The sequence below is a fragment of the Pseudorasbora parva genome, chromosome 2, assembly GCF_024679245.1.
Source record: "Pseudorasbora parva isolate DD20220531a chromosome 2, ASM2467924v1, whole genome shotgun sequence".
Lineage (NCBI taxonomy): Eukaryota > Metazoa > Chordata > Actinopteri > Cypriniformes > Gobionidae > Pseudorasbora > Pseudorasbora parva.
Window position 1 is genome coordinate 11,942,787 of NC_090173.1, and position 23,396 is coordinate 11,966,182.

The 23,396-nt window shown below is 37.4% G+C and overlaps 1 protein-coding gene and 1 long non-coding RNA gene across 6 annotated transcripts in view; both read right to left on the bottom strand.

Moving 5' to 3' along the window:
- Positions 1-1,193: 1,193 nt before the first annotated feature.
- LOC137050311 (uncharacterized) lies at positions 1,194-2,813 on the bottom strand. Of its 2 annotated transcripts, none has more exons than XR_010899897.1 (5): positions 2,735-2,813; positions 1,864-1,929; positions 1,712-1,786; positions 1,493-1,587; positions 1,194-1,371 (listed from the first exon to the last, which is right to left on the bottom strand). It is a non-coding gene; the product is annotated as an uncharacterized lncRNA (long non-coding RNA). The 2 variants fall into 2 exon arrangements; XR_010899896.1 differs by lacking the exon at positions 2,735-2,813 and adding an exon at positions 2,578-2,654.
- Positions 2,814-6,108: 3,295 nt separating this feature from the next.
- foxk2b (forkhead box K2b) overlaps positions 6,109-23,396 on the bottom strand; it is a 111,880-nt gene continuing 94,592 nt past the window's right edge. For all 4 annotated transcript variants that reach the window (XM_067456323.1, XM_067456325.1, XM_067456324.1 and 1 more), the window contains 7 exons: positions 21,513-21,657; positions 19,499-19,645; positions 15,065-15,258; positions 13,490-13,692; positions 10,519-10,764; positions 10,224-10,436; positions 6,109-6,343 (listed from right to left, as the gene is read on the bottom strand). In XM_067456323.1, coding sequence (XP_067312424.1) covers positions 6,141-6,343; positions 10,224-10,436; positions 10,519-10,764; positions 13,490-13,692; positions 15,065-15,258; positions 19,499-19,645; positions 21,513-21,657 — 1,351 coding nt within the window. In that variant the 3' untranslated portion in view covers positions 6,109-6,140. The remainder of the gene's footprint in view (positions 6,344-10,223; positions 10,437-10,518; positions 10,765-13,489; positions 13,693-15,064; positions 15,259-19,498; positions 19,646-21,512; positions 21,658-23,396) is intronic.

Consider the following 23,396-nt stretch of genomic DNA (forward strand, 5'->3'; position numbering starts at 1 on the left):
GTTCTCATTTCTAATCTGCCCTCGTAGCCTATTTTTTCTCTCATCAAAACCGAATATCAGTACATCAAGAGCAGGGACAGTTTTTGTGCATTTTATTTTGTGATCTGACCGGAACAAATAGAAAGTCTCTGCAACGGCGTTAAGCGTTAGATTAAAGCGCTCGTCTGTGTGAAGACTGCGTGAGCCGCGAGAGAAATATGCTCCACTGATAACAGCGGCAATTCGAGCGCCAGATCGCCTCTTATTTAACAAACGAACAAAATGAAAGTGCCTACTCTTCTAGTTAACCAGAGATGTTTTGTTTGTATTAGTTAGGTTCACCCGTGAAGCAAGATGTTTTCTAAAAAAATGGTGGGGACATTTCCCACCCGTCCCACCCGTAAATTACGCCTATGATAAAAGCGTCTGCTAAATGATTAAATGTAAATGTACTGAAACAATGCATGTTTTAGTCCATTAGTCGGGACTGATTTCAACCACATTTTCGATCAGGAAATATTCCTGCACTGAAAAAAAAGAAGATTTTTACTGCTTGTTCAAATTGCTTAATTAATATGAGCTAAAGCGACACAATTGCTATACATTTGATCCTAACTTAAGTAGATTTTGTTCAATCCACTTAAATATAAGTCAAATTGAAGTTTACTTAATCCGTTTGTGTTGTGTTACATGAATGATTTGTGTTGCAGCAACTGAAACTGGACGGGGCTTGGTAGTTCCCAGCATGCTTTGCATATGGCTAAATCATTTCAGATTGAAGTGGATGAATGAATATATGAAATTAGATGCCTGAATCATGTCAGGTAGGCATATAAAATTCACTTTGTGACTACTAATTGAGTCACTTAAAATGCATTATGCCATGATGTTAAAGTTACAATTTAATAGATACATATGGGAATTTTTTTGTAGATAGGTCCCATCATTTTAAACTGAAAATCTGAAAATAGGAACATCAGTACCAAACACTTTTAACTTGCAATTAAGCAATCATTTGAAATTACACAATGTGCAATATTTGTGGTAAACACATTTTTCCAACTCTGACTTTGATCCAGTTCTGCAGAATGGCCCATATACTTATACCCAGCACAAAAAGCTATGATATGAGACAATATACAAGTTGGTTTTAGGTTGCACTGACCAATAATGAATTTAATATCTTTGCATTCCCTCCGTTTTGGATTCAGATTTCATTTCAGTGCACTTTTTTTTGGTGTACCCATTAAGCATTAATTCACCATTTCCCAAATCTGATTACGTTTCAAGTCGAACATGTTGCATTGTGGGATGCTTTACTCCATGTAGTGTATACTTGCTCATTTTTTGCATTTGTAGTATAGGTCTTCTGTTCCTGGAAACACTGGAAATCTGCATAACGAAATTATATGAGTATAGTATTATGAGAAAAGCTTGTTGAAAACAAATCGAGATGAAATATTCACATTTATCAATAAGAAAAAGTATTTTCATGCATAAAACGTTCTAATACCTGTCCAGATTTTCTTTCAATACGTGTTCTGAGACAGCCAGTCACTTCTACATCAGTTGTGAGTTTGTAATGATGTAGTTCAGCTCAAGGTCCTGCTTTATTTAAGAGACACACATTTGAAGTGATGGAGACGGATGCTAGCGTCTGACACACACACACACACACACACACACACACACACACACACACACACACACACACACACACACACACACCTACCTCAGGTTCTGCTCCTTTCATTTCCCCTAATCAGCATCACTTTGCTCCCGGTCGCCATGGCAACGCCTCCCACGTCTGTGCCAGTGAGATGTGTTCATTAGAGGCTTAATTTACCTCCCACCGTCTGCGTTCATTCAATCCTATAGTGTTACCTGTGTTCTTCCGCTGTCTCCAGTCTAGCGCTGCCTTTTCCTGCTGTCTGAGGCTGCCATTAAGAACTATTCAGAAAAGAACATTTAATCATAAACTGCATAAAAACTCAAATTAAGTCTCAGATAAATAGCTGAAGCTAAATATATTTACATTCACCCATCCCTCATTCTTTCCAATTCACTAACAGCCACATTCAAAGTTACGCTCAAAATACGGTCACACTAGCGAGATTTCACTGCAAAACGACCCATTATTGTCATAAGTGTAGCGATATTTTAAAGACACGACTAAATGAAATTAAAACCATGCGGCATATTGGAACTTTAACATATGCTTTAATTTTCTCCCTCACGTGCGGATTGGATTTTGCCCGCGAAATTTTGCCGCGCAAGTCAATAAACTATATAAAATATAACACGATCCACAACAAACACAAAAATCGCCACATACTGTCAGGTTGCACACCACATCTATAGTTTTATCGTTTCAGACCACTTTTATATTTTACTCGTATGACATCTTAAGTTAATAAACCTTTATTCCACTAGTCAGACAAGACTATTCTCGACGCCATTTTGCATGTTCAAATTCAGCCCGTAAAGAGCAAACTCAACAAGGAGGGGACGAGCCCCTCAGGAGGAACGTACAGGTCAATCAAATCATCTTTCAGTTCAGTGCACTTAAGGGATCTGCTGTACTCTCTCGAGACTCACCTTGTGAAAAAAATACTTAAGGTTAAACTATTTTCGGTGTGCATTAAAAAGAAAATCTAGAGCAGATTACCAATAAGAGCAGGTAGGACGACAGGTTTTCACACACTATAGGCCTACTATTTGAGTTCTGCCACATACTGCCTGTCTGAATGCTTACATGCCGGCAGCGCCACACAGTGGTCATCTGAAGAATGACCACATTTCTAGCTTAAATTTGTTACTTAAATTCTTCAGCAGGCATCTCATAAAGCAATTTGAAAATTGATTATGGATAACACATCTTACTGAGGAGAACAACATTATTTTAGGACACGTAACTAAACCTATATTTAATTTTGCAATATTAACATTTTAGAGTAGCTAACCCACACAGAAAGCTTGTTTTTGCTTTCAAAAACCAGGTTAGAATGAAATGGCAGCTGAATGAACAGGATTCAAATTAGCTGTTGAATTAGTGTTAGTGATCTTAATTAGCATCAAGCTCACTAATGCAAGTAAAAGTTTAAGAATTGAAATCATGTGGAGCGACAAGCCAGAAACCTCGGCTTAAAATTAATAAAATCAGTTTACTTTTTTTTTCTCTCTCTCAACTTTGATAATAATTATGTTTCTTGATCATCAAATCATCATCATAGAATGATTTCTGATCATGTGACACTATAGACTGGAGTAATGATCTATGGTAATGATGCTGAATTCAGCTTGGATCAGAAATAAATGACATTTTAAAATGCATTACAACAGAAAAAGGTTATTTAAAATTGTAATTTCAGTAGTAATATCTTAGTGTATATTTGATGAAATAAATGCAGCTTTTGTGAATATGAAACCCTACACTTTATATTAACCCCTGCATATATACAGACACACACACACCAATCAGGCATAACATTATGACCTAATATTCCTTCTAGCTGAATCATCAGACCAGGCCACCTTCTTCCATTGCTCTGTGGTCCAGTTCTGATGCTCGAGTGCCACTGTTGGTGCTTTTGGTGGCGTCAGCATGGGCACCTTGACTGGTCTATGCCGCCCCATACACAACAAACGGATGCTCTGTGTATTCTGAAACCTTTCTATCAGAACCAGCATTAACTTGAGCAATTTGAGCTCCAGTAGCTCGTCTGTTTGATCGGCCCACACGGGCCAGCCTTCGCTCCCCACGTGCATCAATGAGCCTTGGCCGCCCATGACCCTGTGGCCGGTTCTCTACTGTTCCTTCTTTGGAGCACTTTTGATAGATACTGGCCACTGCAGACCGGGAACAGCCCACAAGAGCTGCAGTTTTGGAGATGCTCTGACCCAGTCGTCTAGCCATCACAATTTGGCCCTTATCAAACTCACTCAAATCCTGATGCTTACCCATTTTTCATTGTTCACTTGCTGCCTAATATAGCCCACCCACTAACAGGTGCTGTGATGAAGAGATAATCTGTGTTATTCACTTCACCTCCTATTCACCCTCTATTTTGATGCCTGATCGGGTTACATATGTATTAAAACTGTTTGTATTTGTATTTTGCCACAGTTGAGAAACATAAATGATTCTTTAAGCCAAAATAATGAGAAATTCTCGAAATATTGAGAGATATAGTTATAGAAAAATATAGTTTCTCATTATTTTGATATTATATTATTATTATAATAAGTCATTATTTTGAGATGTTAAGTTAATATTTCGAGATGTTAAGTCATTATTTTGATAAAGTTTCTCATTAATTTGACTTAAAGAATCATTTTTTTACTCAACTGTGGCATAAACAGGCTTCCATAAAACAAAATAAGAAAATATGACTTTTTCAAGTAACACTATCACTATCTCTCTCTCTCTCTGAAATGTCTATGCATGGCTAGACTAATTCAAATCGAAGAAAAGACAAGAACATCATCAGTGTAAGGTTTTAAATTAATTTATAAAAAAAAAAAAGCATCGACCCACTGAAGCAGAACAAACATCAATCATATTTTTTTTTTTGCTTTTGATTGAAACGTATATAATCAGTCAAATCTTTAAGCAGACACAATCGGCCTACACCAATACAGCCTAAAAAGAAAAGGGAACAAAACGGAAAGAAAACGGGGGGTGGGGTGGGGGGAAAGAGATAAACAACAGAAGAGTCTAATATCAAGTGCACATCTGGTCCGATTCAAAGCAGGTTCTTTTTTTTTTCTTCTTTTTCTTCTTCTGGATTACGTTTAAATCGACAGATCAGGTATGTTTGTCTAGTCCGTTACATGCAAGCTGGATGAAAACAGTTCAACTACACATGGAAATGACACGTCCACTCGAGCATCTGTGCACGTATGAAAATATGTCAGTGTAACAATGCCGGATTTGCTCAGGTTTAAAAATAAACAAAGGAAAAACATAGGAAGGAAATACTCCATTAATACATTTTTATCCATCTTAGAAAAGAAACTACGCTTAGTTTCACAGAACAGAAAAGAGACACAGTCCAGACGTCCCACGTCCTCTTCTGCTCGTATGCTGCTGCTGCTGCTTATATATATATATATATATATATATATATATATATATATATATATATATATATATATATATATAGTTATTGTTATTATTACTTTTTAAAACGTCTCTATAAATGAAAACACGCCCAGATCCTACGCTCCACGTATGAACGACAAAATACTGCATATTATCCACTACGACAATTGCAGGGGATTGTGGGGGATGCTGTCAGGCTAGCTGCCGAAAGTTTAGGAATATGTGAATTCTCTTTAGTTTGATCCCTTTGGCTGAAGACAGTCTCCACATACAGCCCTAGTATGCACTACTAAAAAAAACAAAAAACAAAAAAACCCAGCCTATTTGTGGTTCGTGGTGTGTAATTTCATTCCAGGACATCCTCTTGGCTTTCCACCCTCCACAATCTGAATGCCAAACTTTGGAATGTTGGATAGAAGCCCGTGTTCCGCTGTCAGAGATCCAGATTCCACAAGCGGGAGGTTCTGGAATTCTCTGTGAACAACGCAAGGGTTCCGTGAGGTTCTAGACTCTTTTTTTCAGGTTCCGAGGTCAGGCCGCAACGGTCCAGGTAGGATCAACATCTGCACATCCGGGAAAGAGCGCTTTTTTTTTTTGTAAAGATGCTTCCAATTTGGGCCCCGAGTTGCTAAATATCACTGACTCCCAAAAGTAGAACCCAAGCCAATCGACCGCCTCCGATCGGACAACATCTGCAGGGTCTGTGAAAGTCTGTAATAAAATGGCCAGTTATGGACCAGATGGCAGTTGCTCTTGTGTTTCGAGGTGCAAGTTCTTGTTCATTCGGGCTCTCGAGTCATAAAATGGAAAACGGGCAGCTGTTTGCTGCGGGCGAAAAAAAACATTACAACAGTAACGGACGCTATTTTATGCACTTGGTTTTCTTTTTTTGACATTAGAATTGATTTTTGCTTTGTTTGAACGGGTTAACAGTGGTTGTCCAGCCTGAAAGCCTTTAGTTTTGGCACCGTGAGCTGGATGGAAGAGAAACCGTGATGAGAGAGAAAGAAAAAGGAAAACAGAAGGAGGGAAAGTGGTGGTGGTGTTTAATGGGTAACTAGTTGTGGTTGCCGTGCTGGTTGGTGGAGTCTGTGTCCACAGCGGTTCCGTTCGGGTTGGAGGTGATTTTCTGTTCTTCGTCCTCGGATTTCATTCGTTTGCTCTCTGGCGCCTCGCTGGCCTTTTCCCCGTTCTGCCGCTTCGTGGGCAGACAGGCGGAGGCCGAGGCGTGAGCGGCCAACAGGTGTAACGGACTCGACACTGAAGAAAAAGAGAGACACGTTTAAAATCAGATTCCCTCCCAAGTCTTAAAGGGTTAGTTCACCCAAAAATGAAATGTATGTCATTAACGCGCCACCCTAATGTCATTCCACACCCGTAAGACCTCTGTTCATCCTCACACACAGTTTAAGATATTTTATATTTAGTCAGAGAGCGTATGCAAGTGAATGCACACTATACTGTCCATGTCCAGAAAGGGAATAAAAACATCATATGAGACATCAGTGGGTTAATTAGAGTCTCTTGAAGCATCGGAAATACATTTAGGTCCAAAAATAACAAAAACGACGACTTTATTCAGCAATCCTCAAATAAAGATTAACAAACGTTATGAATCAGTGTATTGATTCATGATTCAGATCGCTAATGTCACGTGATTTCAGCAGTTTGACGTGCGATCCAAATCATGAATCGATTCACTGATTCATAACCGTTTGAATGATGAATGAGGTTTGATGATGTTTTTATTACCTTTCTGGACATGGACAGTATAGTGTGCACACACTTTCATGAAGGAACAGAAAAGCTCTCGGAATGCTGAACAAAGTATAGTGTGCATACACTTAAGATACTCTCTCGGACTAAATATAAAATATCTTCATTTGTGTGTGTTGATGTGTGGAACGACATTAGGGTGAGGAGATAATGACATCAATTCCCTTTTTGGGTGAACTAACCCTTATATAACAGTTTAATATGAACAAAACTGTGGAGTATCCCTTTAAAAGGATACTTCACCGCTTTTTCATATTAAACTGTTTTTCCCTTAACTAAAACGAGTTGACACATCCTTCTCTCATCTCAGTGTGTGCACTTAATCTCTGACACGCAGTGACGATCTGATAGCATTTAGCTTAGCCCACTAAGCCCAGTTCATTCACTATGGTACCAAACAGAGATCAAGTTAGAAGTACCAAACACCTCCACGGTTTCCCTTAAAATACAGGAATAGTTGAACGATCAAGTATGGTGACATTAAATAAAACGTGAAGCTTATCTAAGCGGATTCAAAAGGAGAACTATAATGTACGGCGGAATAGCACTTCTGAGAGTACTTCGACTCGGCGCAGTAAGAAGTCCCGGCTGAAACATCCTCCTCATAACTCTCCCCCTATTGACAGAAATGAGAGAGGGAGGGGGAGAGGTGAGGGAAGATGTTTCGGCCAGGACTTTTTACTGCGCCGAGTCGAAGTACTCTCAGAAGTGCTATTCCGCCGTACATTATAGTTCTCCTTTTGAATCCGCCAGGAGCGAGTGTTGTGGAGCTGAGCACGGCCGCTGGAGCGATCGTTATACAAACACACGGCTTGCGAACACCTGGGCTTTTATTATGACGGGACGGGACACAGTCGCCGGCGCCATTTCCGCGTTACCGGTCATGATTATGAGGTAAAGCAGCTCTGTTTATCATATCAGACACATTTAAGTGTGTTTAAAATGATGTTATGACGTTCCTCTGTGTGTTCGCTCGGCGCTGCTTTGACATGTTCACACTGCTGAGAGAAAAGCGCTTCTCCAGAATAAAACCGAGGGTAGCGCAGATATGACGCGATTGACAGGCGACTCGCTCAAACGCTATGCTGACACGTCCCGGTCCTCGGTTAAAATAGCAATTTTCTCACAATTTACAAATAATTGGAAACATTTGGGATATTTTAAGAACTCAACTGAACAAAATATATAACACCGCCCTAGCGGTTTTTTGGATATTTTACTGCAAAAATACTACATAGTGCACCTTTAAAATGTGCTTCAGGCATTAAATGTGCATATATATGCATATCAAGTTTAAGTACAAATATAAAGTTATGAAACTTCACTTTGCCCTCAGTCAAAACGATTTGGCAAGCAACAAATTATAGATTCATGAGACCAAAGATAACCCGTTAGATCTACACAAGATGAATTATATCTCATGTTTAACCACTACAGAGACAGAAGGACTGGCTGAGGTAAAGCTGCTCCTGCCGGGATATTAGATCGATATATGTCGTCCGGAAGGCCAACTTGCCGAGCACAGATCGATGTAGTTGGATCATAGGAATATAAATCGATACATTGATGTAGTAGATTAATCGTTACACCCCAATTATATATATATATATACAGTCTTGTTCAAAATAATAGCAGTACAATGTGACTAACCAGAATAATCAAGGTTTTTAGTATATTTTTTATTGCTACGTGGCAAACAAGTTACCAGTAGGTTCAGTAGATTGTCAGAAAACAAACAAGACCCAGCATTCATGATATGCACGCTCTTAAGGCTATGCAATTGGGCAATTAGTTGAAAGGGGTGTGTTCAAAAAAATAGCAGTGTCTACCTTTGACTGTAAAAACTCAAAACTATTTTGTACAAACATTTTTTTTTTCTGGGATTTAGCAATCCTGTGAATCACTAAACTAATATTTAGTTGTATGACCACAGTTTTTTAAAACTGCTTGACATCTGTGTGGCATGGAGTCAACCAACTTGTGGCACCTCTCAGCTGTTATTCCACTCCATGATTCTTTAACAACATTCCACAATTCATTCACATTTCTTGGTTTTGCTTCAGAAACAGCATTTTTGATATCACCCCACAAGTTCTCAATTGGATTAAGGTCTGGAGATTGGGCTGGCCACTCCATAACATTAATTTTGTTGGTTTGGAACCAAGACTTTGCCCGTTTACTAGTGTGTTTTGGGTCATTGTCTTGTTGAAACAACCGTTTCAAGGGCATGTCCTCTTCAGCATAGGGCAACATGACCTCTTCAAGTCTTTTAACATATGCAAACTGATCCATGATCCCTGGTATGCGATAAATAGGCCCAACACCATAGTAGGAGAAACATGCCCATATCATGATGCTTGCACCTCCATGCTTCACTGTCTTCACTGTGTACTGTGGCTTGAATTCAGAGTTTGGGGGTCGTCTCACAAACTGCCTGTGGCCCTTGGACCCAAAAAGAACAATTTTACTCTCATCAGTCCACAAAATGTTCCTCCATTTGTCTTTAGGCCAGTTGATGTGTTCTTTGGCGAATTGTAACCTCTTCTGCACATGCCTTTTTTTTAACAGAGGGACTTTGCGGGGGATTCTTGAAAATAGATTCGCTTCACACAGACGTCTTCTAACTGTCACAGTACTTACAGGTAACTCCAGACTGTCTTTGATCATCCTGGAGGTGATCATTGGCTGAGCCTTTGCCATTCTGGTTATTCTTCTATCCATTTTGATGGTTGTCTTCCGTTTTCTTCCACGTCTCTCTGGTTTTGCTCTCCATTTTAAGGCATTGGAGATCATTTTAGCTGAACAGCCTATCATTTTTTGCACCTCTTTATAGGTTTTCCCCTCTCTAATCAACTTTTTAATCAAAGTACGCTGTTCTTCTGAACAATGTCTTGAACGACCCATTTTCCTCAGCTTTCAAATGCATGTTCAACAAGTGTTGGCTTCATCCTTAAATAGGGACCACCTGATTCACACCTGTTTCTTCACAAAATTGATGACCTCAGTGATTGAATGCCACACTGCTATTTTTTTTAACACACCCCTTTCAACTAATTCAACTAATTGCCCAATTGCACAGCCTTAAGAGCGTGCATATCATGAATGCTGGGTCTCATTTGTTTTCTGAGAATCTACTGAACCTACTGGTAACTTGTTTGCCACGTAGCAATAAAAAAATATACGAAAAACCTTGATTATTCTGGTTAGTCACATTGTACTGCTATTATTTTGATATATGCATGTATATATGCATGAAGGTGAACAAAACCAAAAACAACAACAAAAGAAAAATATTCAGCATTTAAATTCCATTTTTCTGAATGATATAATCCTTCCTCTCATGACATTATTAATAATGTAATACCTGAGTTAGCCTGGCTCTGTATCGCCGTGGCAATAGGCATTACATGAGTGCCATTTTGGGTGATGGTTTTGATTGGCAGTTGGTGCTGGCCCAACGGGGCTTGCTGCACTATGGTAACCGTTTGGAGGGGCGTGGCTCCAGCGCTGGTCTGAATGACCCTATTGGCTGAGCCTATAGAGCCGTGAGCGATGCCAGGAACCGACTCTACCTTCACTAAAGAGAGACAGAACACGTGTTGGTTACGAACATTATCTGAAGACATTTCTGGTTGTAGCTCCTTGACTGGACTCCTCACCTTTGACCTCCTCATACTCCCCGTTCTCCAGCGGCTCGGCTTTGATGGCGGGCTGCAGGTTGTGTCCGCTCATGGTACTGACGGCCATGGCCGGGATCTGATGCACCACATGCACCGTCTGCATTAGCGGCTGCGCAGACGTGGAGGACGTGACTGGGGTGGCCACGGTGTAAGTCAAGGGCTTCATGTTCTGCGTTAGCGGACGCTGGACCGCGATCAGAACCGGCTGGGTGGTGATGGGAGACACTGAGAGACGAAACACGGACACACTTAGTGATCTAATACAGATGCACAGATTCAGACTGATGCCAATGAGGGCTTATGTTTAAGGCTGAATAACAAAACACAAATATTTAAAACAGAAAAGTCCATAATTTTACATTAAACTAATACACTTATTGAAGCACAGATTCTGACAAATACGGATGAAAACTGTGTTTATTATTACTTAAATAATAAACACTCCCTGCATCCCAATTCACATACTATCCATACTAAATAGTATTCGAAAGTAGAATTAGTGTGTCCCAAATCGTAGTATGTTGAAAAGAGTATTCCAAAAATACTCTTGACTCTACTGGTTTACTTTTTCCGGATCGATGCTCACTCCAACGACTGATATTACCCACAACCCATTGCGAGTTGGACGAGGATTCGATTAGAACTACAAACGCGGATAAGTGTTAAAAAAAACTACAAACATGACGGATGTGCGAGTTTGACGGTTAAGTAGAGAGGTTTAGATAAAGAGATTGAGTGATCAATTATCAGTATTTATCCTGACGAAAATATATTTATTCAGCGTTGTCCACATTATATTTCACCTGCTGCAGCATTGAGGACTTTTGTAATGACACGTTTGGCCGTTAACTTTTAAAAGCACCATTATATTTAAACTGCAAACACACGAGGAGAGTCTCTGCATTAAAGACACACAAATGGCAGATCAACGAGCGGCTACATTTCTCTCCGATACGGTAGGAGGTTAAACTCAATGTGGAGGAATTGAACTGATGATTGACAGGGCAGTTAAACGGTGACGGGATGCACGTAACTAAGCAACAGAGTCCGTTAAAGATGACGAAGTAGTCCCGGAGCTTGTATAATTTTCTGCTACACACTCAAAAGTGTGTAGTTTTTCTTCACAAAAACAGTACATACTTTTAGGACGTCGTATAAGTAGGTGAATTGGGAAGCAGCAACTGTTTTCATAACATGCTAATGCTCATAATAAAGCAAACAAACAAACAGTTAGTCTACAATTTCACTGTGAACTAATTTATAATACTGATGCACAGATTCAGACTGATACCAATGAGAGCGTATGTTTAAAGCGGAATAAAACTCAAAAGAAAAGGAGAAGTCCATAATTTCACATTAAACTAATTCACTTATTGAGAAAGATTCTGATATTTCTGATACTTAAATATAAAACAATTTGTTTTCGTACATGTTAATGCTCATGATAAAGCAAACAAACAATTAGTCTATAATTTCACTGTAAACTAATAAAAATATTGATGCATAGATTCTGACTGATTGTAGTCAGAGGTGATTATTTAATAATATAATTATAAAATCATAAATATTTAAGAAATTAAAAAATAAGAGTAGTCATACACACACACACACACACACACGGTCAAAGGTTTTAGAAGGGTAATATTCAACAGTCTCTTCTGCTCACCAGGGCTGCGTTTGTTATTAGAAAAGCTGTAATATTGTGAATTATTATTAAAATATAAATGTTACAAAAGCTTTATATTTCAGATAAATGCTGTTCTTTTTAACTTTCTATTCATCAAAGAATCATTTTTTTTTTTTAAACAACACTGATAACAATAATAAATGTTTCTTAAGCAGTAAATCTACACACACACATTATATTTTATATCGGTACGGCATTCACGGTTCAATACGCGCTGGTGAATTGCGTTTTTCTCCGGTTTTGCATTAATTATTTCCATTTCTCTCCACTTAAAATATTTCTCAGTTTATTTCGGCTCTGTTTGACTATGCCAGTGAGTCTACGCGCTGATATGAGCAAATATCCGATCATACGCACTAAAGTTAGGGGGTGTTAGCCGCATTTTAAAGCCTTGCCGGTTAAACATTTCATTTGCGTGCAAGCACTGTTTTGCATTGAGCGTGCGCACTAAACGTCTGTCAAACACACGATTGCTGGACAGTCTTACTGCGCTAATACTGTCAAATACACACAAGGTTAACATATAAACACAGTGGGTTATGTCTAAAGTGAAAGTAAAATTGCGTGTGTCTATGAGATGCGAGCAGATCTTCAATTGACAGCAGCAGCCTAGTCCTTAAAGGGACAGTTTGCCTTTAAAATGATTTTAATAAAATAAAAAAAACCTTTAATACAGTAGCTTTTGGCAAGGCAAGGCAAGGCAAGTCTTGCCTTGCCTTGCCAGTAGCTTTTAATCAATGTTCTATATTAAAGACTATGTAGTTTTAATTTAAGCCTACATTTATTCATTCAAATTCATACTTAAATGCTACTGTACACCTCTGAACTGTAACTCTTTATGTATATTTATATTATACAATACACTGGAAATGTGTAGAAGGGTTTTTTAAGTAAAGTTTTAAGTTTAAGTAAGGGTTTTCAAGTCTTTGAAGTAAAATAAAGAAAGAGTATTGCAATAAAAACATTTTCTCCTTAACCCTTTTCTGTTCCTGTCGCCTAAGAATAGAATAGCAAAAAAAAAAAACGAACCGATCCGAAAAACTGTGGTTAAAAACCGAGGTATGTATTGAACCGTGGACTAACTGTATTATTGCATCCCTAATATATATTATATATATTTAACAATTACACTAATTACATTAGATTATAACTGCTGTTAACGCTTTGTAGAGGGGCAAAAATTAGACTGTCAAGAAATTAAATATAATAAAGATCATGAATTTCTGCGCATAAAAAGATCAGCACAAGTGAATGTTTGCATACCTGAGTTGTTCTGGGTAAAACGGGCCTCCTGAATCACGGCTAGTTTGGGTTGGATGGCGGTGGCAGCAGCAGGGGGCGGAGCTGAGACAGGCTCTGGCTCCATGGGAACGGGTGAGCCTTCGCGTGATAGGCTGTCAGGAGTCTGGACGCCGCTGGAGTGGGCGGAGAGAACGCCCGCGTGATTGGGCGACGCAGGGGCGCTCCTGTCATCAAAGACCAACACATTAGGATTCACTTCACAAGCACTACCCTTCAAAAGTTTGGGGCCAGCAAGATTATTCAAAAGTAACATTTATCAGCAAGGAAATCAAAAGGGAGTCATTGTTAATTTCGGGGATGAATAATGTCAACAACCTTTTTTTACAGACGATAACTAAATAAAAAGCAGTGTTGGATAATAAAAACTATGACGTTTAACGATAAAAACAAGATGTAAGAAAGGGACAATTAGGGAAGAGTTGTAATGTGCGGATCTAACCGAGGGAAAAAGCGGCGCTTCAGAGCGGCTCAATGAACAGCGCACATTTATTCCAGGCAATTGTTTATCAATAATGCTGATGAATAATGACATATGATGTGTTATAAGGTAATATGTTTTAGACGGTTGTAACGATGCATATTTTATCTCCCTCATCTGAACTTCAATGAGCAGCTGCATATGCCGCAGGCATTTCAAAATCAAGAGTCAATGTGCATTTCGAACATGTTTATAATGAAAAGTCACACATTATATATTCGTTTTGGTTTACACAATACACAGTATTTAATTTCACTCCCATTTGATTCATAGAAAGACCAGTATTTGACACATATTAAATAAAATATCAGGGTTAAAATAGTTCACCAAAACCATGAATAAAAAAAAACTCATTACTTGAAACTTAAGAAAATCTAAGGGAAATAAAATACCAAAAAATAATAACCTTATTTGAAGCCGTAGCTTAATCTGATATAGCCGACTAACTAAAACAGAAATACAAAGTTATACAAACTATATATATTATATATATTATATATATATATATATATATATATATATATATATATATATATATATATATATATATATATATATATATATTTAAAAAAAACAATCTCTTTCGTGTATTTGTAATGTCAACAACACAATAATGTCAAAATGTCAGTTTAATTAACAGTCGGTTATGTAATGCTTAAATGTTCAATAAATGCATTACAATTGAACTAAACTCATTAGATTTTAGGAGACTAAATCTACTGTAGATTTAGTTGACAAAAATCAAATGATATTTGGTCGACTAAAACTAAAAACAATACTAAAATATGGCTACCACTAAATGGCATTTCAGTCAAAAGACTATTAACTAAAGCTAAATCAAAATTTGCTGTCAAAATGAACACTGGTGACAGTAAAGGCATTTATTTACAAATGATTTCCGTTTCAAATAAATGCTGTTCTTTCGAGAATCAAAGAATCCTGATTTTTTTTTTTATCGTCACAGTTTCAACAAAAATCTGTTTTCAACACTGACAATAATCAGAAATGTTTCTTGAACAACTATCATCATCATCATAGAGTGATTTCTGGCCCCTGACCTGGATGAGAGGGGCCCCAGTGGGGTCCTGAAGCAGGGGACGCCCCGCGGCCTGCGTTTCCTGAAGGCCTGCTCCACCAGCTTACTCTCGGATGACGGGTCTATCCTCCAGAACGAACCCTTGCCCGGTTCTTCTTGTGAGCGCGGGACTTTGATGAAGTACCGATTCAGGGACAGGTTGTGACGGATCGAGTTCTGAAACAGAGAGGTACTCATACTGTCACCTTAAATCTTCATCCTGTAAAATTATTTATTTACACACAAAGAGAACTGGTAAATATGAAAGCCTGTTTCCACCATTAAATAACAAAATAAAAAGAGTAATTGCAATTTTATCTCAGAATTCTGACTTTTTTTTCTAACAATTGCGAGTTATAAAGTCAGAAATCTGACTGAGGAAAAAAGTCAGAATTGTGCCTTTATATCACGCAATTATGAGAAAAGGTCAGAATAATGACTATATCACGCAACTCCGAGATTATATTTCAGAATTGTGACTTTATATCTCTTAATTGCGAGTTAATATCTCAGAATTGTGACTTTGTATAACGCAATTGTGAGTTAATATCTCAGAATTGTGACTTTGTATAACGCAATTGTGAGTTAATATCTCAGAATTGTGACTTTATATCTCATAATTGCGAGTTAATATCTCAGAATTGTGACTTTGTATAACGCAATTGTGAGTTAATATCTCAGAATTGTGACTTTATATAACGCAATTGCGAGTTAATATCTCAGAATTGTGACTTTATATCTCTTAATTGCGAGTTAATATCTCAGAATTGTGACTTTATATCTCTTAATTGCGAGTTAATATCTCAGAATTGTGACTTTGTATAACGCAATTGCGAGTTAATATCTCAGAATTGTGACTTTGTATAACGCAATTGTGAGTTAATATCTCAGAATTGTGACTTTATATCACTCAATTGCGAGTTAATATCTCAGAATTGTGACTTTATATCACGCAATTGCGAGTTAATATCCCAGAATTGTGACTTTGTATAACGCAATTGCGAGTTAATATCTCAGAATTGTGACTTTATATCACTCAATTGCGAGTTAATATCTCAGAATTGTGACTTTGTATAACGCAATTGCGAGTTAATATCACAGAATTGTGACTTTAAATCATGCAATTGCGAGTTAATATCTCAGAATTGTGACTTTATATCACGCAATTGCGAGTTAATATCCCAGAATTGTGACATTATATCACGCAATTGCAAATTAATATCCCAGAATTGTGACTTTAAATCATGCACTTGCGAGTTAATATCTCAGAATTGTGACTTTATATCACGCAATTGCGAGTTAATATCCCAGAATTGTGACTTTGTATAACGCAATTGCGAGTTAATATCTCAGAATTGTGACTTTGTATAACGCAATTGTGAGTTAATATCTCAGAATTGTGACTTTGTATAACGCAATTGCGAGTTAATATCCCAGAATTGTGACTTTGTATAACGCAATTGTGAGTTAATATCTCAGAATTGTGACTTTGTATAACGCAATTGCGAGTTAATATCCCAGAATTGTGACTTTGTATAACGCAATTGTGAGTTAATATCCCAGAATTGTGACTTTGTATAACGCAATTGTGAGTTAATATCCCAGAATTGTGACTTTGTATAACGCAATTGTGAGTTAATATCTCAGAATTGTGACTTTATATCACGTAATTGCGAGTTAATATCTCAGAATTGTGACTTTATATCACGCAATTGCGAGTTAATATCTCAGAATTGTGACTTTATATCACGCAATTGCGAGTTAATATCTCAGAATTGTGACTTTATATCACGCAATTGCGAGTTAATATCCCAGAATTGTGACTTTGTATAACGCAATTGCGAGTTAATATCCCAGAATTGTGACTTTGTATAACGCAATTGCGAGTTAATATCCCAGAATTGTGACTTTATATCACACAATTGCGAGTTAATATCTCAGAATTGTGACTTTATATCACTCAATTGCGAGTTAATATCCCAGAATTGTGACATTATATCACGCAATTGCGAGTTAATATCCCAGAATTGTGACTTTATATCACACAATTGCGAGTTAATATCTCAGAATTGTGACTTTATATCACTCAATTGCGAGTTAATATCCCAGAATTGTGACTTTATATCATGCAATTGCGAGTTAATATCTCAGAATTGTGACTTTATATCACGCAATTGCGAGTTAATATCTCAGAATTGTGACTTTGTATAACGCAATTGCGAGTTAATATCTCAGAATTGTGACTTTATATCACTCAATTGCGAGTTAATATCCCAGAATTGTGACATTATATCACGCAATTGCAAGTTAATATCCCAGAATTGTGACTTTGTATAACGCAATTGTGAGTTAATATCTCAGAATTGTGACTTTGTATAACGCAATTGCGAGTTAATATCTCAGAATTGTGACTTTATATCTCTTAATTGCGAGTTAATATCTCAGAATTGTGACTTTATATCACGCAATTGCGAGTTAATATCCCAGAATTGTGACTTTGTATAACGCAATTGCGAGTTAATATCTCAGAATTGTGACTTTGTATAACGCAATTGCGAGTTAATATCCCAGAATTGTGACTTTATATCACACAATTGCGAATTAATATCCCAGAATTGTGACTTTATATCAAGCAATTGCGAGTTAATATCTCAGAATTGTGACTTTATATCACGCAATTGCGAGTTATCCCAGAATTGTGACTTTATATCAAGCAATTGCGAGATATCTCAGAATTGTGACTTTATATCAAGCAATTGCGAGTTAATATCTCAGAATTGTGACTTTATATCACGCAATTGCGAGTTAATATCTCAGAATTGTGACTTTGTATAACGCAATTGCGAGTTAATATCCCAGAATTGTGACTTTGTATAACGCAATTGCGAGTTAATATCTCAGAATTGTGACTTTGTATAACGCAATTGCGAGTTAATATCCCAGAATTGTGACTTTGTATAACGCAATTGCGAGTTAATATCTCAGAATTGTGACTTTATATCAAGCAATTGCGAGATATCTCAGAATTGTGACTTTATATCAAGCAATTGCGAGATATCTCAGAATTGTGACTTTGTATAACGCAATTGCGAGTTAATATCCCAGAATTGTGACTTTGTATAACGCAATTGCGAGTTAATATCCCAGAATTGTGACTTTGTATAACGCAATTGCGAGTTAATATCCCAGAATTGTGACTTTGTATAACGCAATTGCGAGATATCTCAGAATTGTGACTTTATATCAAGCAATTGCGAGTTAATATCCCAGAATTGTGACTTTGTATAACGCAATTGCGAGATATCTCAGAATTGTGACTTTATATCAAGCAATTGCGAGTTAATATCTCAGAATTGTGACTTTATATCAAGCAATTGCGAGTTATCCCAGAATTGTGACTTTATATCAAGCAATTGCGAGTTATCCCAGAATTGTGACTTTATATCTCTTAATTGCGAGTTAATATCTCAGAATTGTGACTTTGTATAACGCAATTGTGAGTTAATATCTCAGAATTGTGACTTTGTATAACGCAATTGCGAGTTAATATCTCAGAATTGTGACTTTGTATAACGCAATTGCGAGTTAATATCCCAGAATTGTGACTTTGTATAACGCAATTGCGAGTTAATATCCCAGAATTGTGACTTTGTATAACGCAATTGCGAGATATCTCAGAATTGTGACTTTATATCAAGCAATTGCGAGTTAATATCCCAGAATTGTGACTTTGTATAACGCAATTGCGAGTTAATATCCCAGAATTGTGACTTTATATCACGCAATTGCGAGTTAATATCCCAGAATTGTGACTTTGTATAACGCAATTGCGAGATATCTCAGAATTGTGACTTTGTATCAAGCAATTGCGAGTTAATATCCCAGAATTGTGACTTTATATCACGCAATTGCGAGTTAATATCCCAGAATTGTGACTTTGTATAACGCAATTGCGAGATATCTCAGAATTGTGACTTTGTATCAAGCAATTGCGAGTTATCCCAGAATTGTGACTTTATATCACACAATTGCGAGTTAATATCTCAGAATTGTGACTTTATATCACACAATTGCGAGTTAATATCTCAGAATTGTGACTTTATATCACACAATTGCGAGTTAATATCTCAGAATTGTGACTTTATATCACGCAATTGCGAGATATCTCAGAATTGTGACTTTATATCACACAATTGTGAGTTAATATCTCAGAATTGTGACTTTATATCACGCAATTGCGAGTTAATATCTCAGAATTGTGACTTTATATCACGCTATTGTGAGTTTCTCTGTGAGAAAAAAGTCTGAATTCTGAGATAAAGTATTTAGTGGCGGAAACGGGCTTCCATAGGTAAGAGACTAATGTAAAATGGTTGACGTTTACAGTAACCCTCTGTGGGGTCGGTGTGGTACTGACCTGCCAGCCCTTGTCTGCCGTCCTGTAGTACGGGTAGTTCTTGGTGATGTGTGTGTAGATGCCGTTTAGTGTTAACTGCTTGTCCTGTGCCATCGTGATCGCCTGGACGATCAACTGAGCGTACGAGTACGGAGGCTTGGAGTCGTCCTAGAGAGAGAGAATCATTTGACCTTTACTATGAACTAACAATGAGTGTAGAACAGACGGACAGTTTTCTCCAGGTGTTATACACTACCAGTCAAAAGTTGGGCATCAGCAAGGGTTACATTTTATTTTAAAGTAGTTGCATCGTACTTAAATACTAAATTACATGTACTTTCTATAGTGTTAGGATTCGGTTTAGGGTTAGCTACTTGTAATTGTGCATAATTTACTGTAATTGCTATAGTAAGTGCATGTAGTAATAGGTAAATACGTAAACTAAAAAAATTACGATTTGTTTTTGAAAGTCTTAAGCTCACCAAGACTGCATTTATTGGATCAAAAATACAATAAAAGAGGTAATTTATGAAATATGATTGTTTTCTATGTGAATAAATGTTAAGCTGTACTTTATTCCTGTGATCAAAGTCCTTCAGCAACATTACTCAGTGTCACATGACCCTTCAAAAAAAACATTTCTTTAGTGTTAAAAACAGTTGCCTCATATTTTTGCTGAAACTGATGCATTTATCCAGAAGGATTTGCTGAATATGATTATGTATGTGCTTAAATGTCACTTTAAAAAAAAAATATATTTAATGCCTTACTGAATTAAAAGCATTAAATTAAAGGGTTAGTTCACCCAAAAAACGACACCCGTAAGACCTCCGTTCATCTTCGGAACACAAATGAAGATATTTTTTGTTGAAATCCGATGGCTGCCACAAAAACTCTTCTCGTGTCTTCATAAATGATCGTAGAGCCGCTGTAGTGAGATGGGCTTTGTATCGCCTTCTTTAGTGCCTTTATGGGTCTTGAGAGAGGAAATGACATTGGTGTCAATGAAGGCCTTTCTGAGCCGTCAGATTTCAACACTAATATCTTCATCTGTGTCTGAAGATGAACGGAGGTCTGACGGTCTGTGTCCAACCACATGAGGGTGGTTGGACCCTCCCTGGTTGGACCCTGGAGCATGAGGGTGAGGAATTAAATCACAGAACTGACATTTTTGGGTGAACTAACCCTTTAAAGGTGAACGTGACTTCAGCAGTGAGGATCGCATCTAACCGCCAAACTGCTGAAATCATGTGACATTGGCAACCCGAATCATTGATCAATTCACACCGTTTGAATCTTTTTGGTGGAACGCAGAAGAGAAGACAATGCTGAATAAAGTCGTAGTTTTTGTTATTTTTGGACCTAAATGTATTTCCGATGCTTCAAGAGACTCTAATTAACCCACTGATGTCTCATATGGACTACTGTGATGTTTTTATTCCCTTTCTGGACATGGCAGTATAGTGTGCATACACTTGCATACTCTCAGACTAAATATAAAATATCTTAAACTGTGTCTCAAGATGAACTGAGGTCTTACGGGTGTGGAACGACATTAGGGTGAGGAGTTAATGACAGACATTTCATTTTTGTGTGAACTAACCCTTTAAGTAATGTATTAAATCTTACCCCAAACTTTGGAATTGTGGTGTATCCTGTTTTCCACAAAAATATGAATCAGCACAACTGTTATCAACACTGATAATAATCATAAATGTTTCTTAAGCATCGAATCAGCACATTTAATTGATTTCTAAAGGATCTTGAGACTCTGAAGACTGGAGTAATGATGTATGCTGAAAATACAGTTCTAACATCACAGGAATAAGCTACATTTAAACAAATATTCATATAGAAAACACTTCTTAAATTGATAATATTACTGATTATATAATAATAAATACTGTTTATTTAATAATTTATTTACAAATAAATGCCGCCTCAGTGAGCATTAGCAACTTCTTTCCCCCAAACAAACATCTTTCGTCCGGTAGTGACGTTTTATCCCGAAATCGGCACAGAAAGCGTTCGGCACCTTTGGACTGTCTCCTTCTGACGCCTCTTTGTCGTTCTCGGACTGAGAGTTATCATTCATGAGCTGCAGGTCAGGCACGATTCGGCCCAGCCTGTATCCGGACGACCCCGCACCACGCGGACTGGACGGGCACGAGTTAGCAGCGCTGGTGGACACACACAACAGAGAAAAAATGCATTACCATACACTCCAAAATCATTTCGTAAAACGGGCCGATGCAAACAGATGGAAGAAGGAAGTTTAATTTTCTCTGCAGAACAGGAAACTGCCTCATTTAAGTGGGAGCCAAACTCAATTAAATCAATCACATCAGAAGTGGCCCATAAACGACACACAGCTGCAGCCACAATTCAGACGCAGACACTCGAAAAAACCCATCCCAGCACTGAAACTCGCTCGAAAGCTTCAAAAGATCAGAACAACTTCCATAAGATTCTGCTTTATATATCATATCTTATCGTTCGGTAATGCCTGGCTCACACTACAGGAGTTTTTAAATCCTCTCCGGTTGTAAAGTCTGGTTGCAGCACACACTTCAGGAGAATCTGCAGATTTCATTTTATGAAATTTTATTTTATTTTATGACAAAATAAATATAACAATATAATACTAATTATTATTATTTTTGTAATATTTTACAGAAAACTTATTTTACAAAAAAAACAACTGCTGGGTTACCTATTAATATGCAGACAGCCTATGACTAAAAAACATTAGAAAGGTCTAAGCCTAAGGAGTTATTGTAAAAAAAATAAAATTATATATATATATATATATATATATATATATATATATATATATATATATATATATATATATATATATCATATATATATATATATATATATATATATATATATATATATATATATATATATCGTATTTTCCTGACTATAAGTCGCACTTTTTTTCATAGTTTGGCTGGTCCTGCGACTTATAGTCAGGTGCGACTTATATATCAAATTTAAATCATACTGACTGACAAGAATAAACATATAGCCGCGAGAATGCGCTCTATGCTGCTCCTGTAGCCTAATATTTACTTATAGACAACAACTTAGAAAGACTGAACACAAACAAAATGCCCCCATAAAGAAAATCTTATTCTGCAAAACACAAACAGCATGTTGTAAAATATGCAGCGGAGAACGATTCACACAGCGTTCGTCTCGCGCGGCTGAGCCTCTCCCGGCAGAGAGTTCAAGCGTCTGTGGACTCGTTCCTTCAGCTCTGGCCATCTTGCTTACAGTCCGCAAGTAGCTTTCTTTTTCTTCTTCATCACAGTTAAAGTAACCTCTGCTTTTCGCAAAAAAAACCCTTACAAGTTTCTCACTCACTTCAAACTTTCTTTCTTCTGCTCGGGTTATGCAGTGAAGCGGGCACGAGCGAGTGCACGCGAGCAGGTGCTCCCATACGCGCGGCTCCAGCTCTGCCCTAATGCGACTTATAGTCCAGTGCGACTTATAGTCCAGTGCGACTTATAGTCCAGTGCGACTTATATATGTTTTTTTCTGCGTCATGACGCATTTTTTGACTGATGCGACTTATACTTCGGAGCGACTTATAGTCCGGAAAATACGGTGTATATATATATATATATATATATATATATATATATGTGTGTGTGTGTGTGTGTGTGTGTGTGTGTGTGTTGTTTATCTGTGATATAAATTTCTTAAAGTCTGTCTTTAATATGAAATATGAACCTCTTGTGCATCCACTGTACGGGAAAAAACTCCTGTACATTGAAGAAAAACATGGATTGTCCAATAAATTTATAATTTTTTAAGTTTATTAAGTTTCTTATTATTGATTACCCAAAAGTTTTTAATTCATACGGAAAGCCAGAGGGCGCCCTCGAGCGGAAACCGCCACATTTGCCTC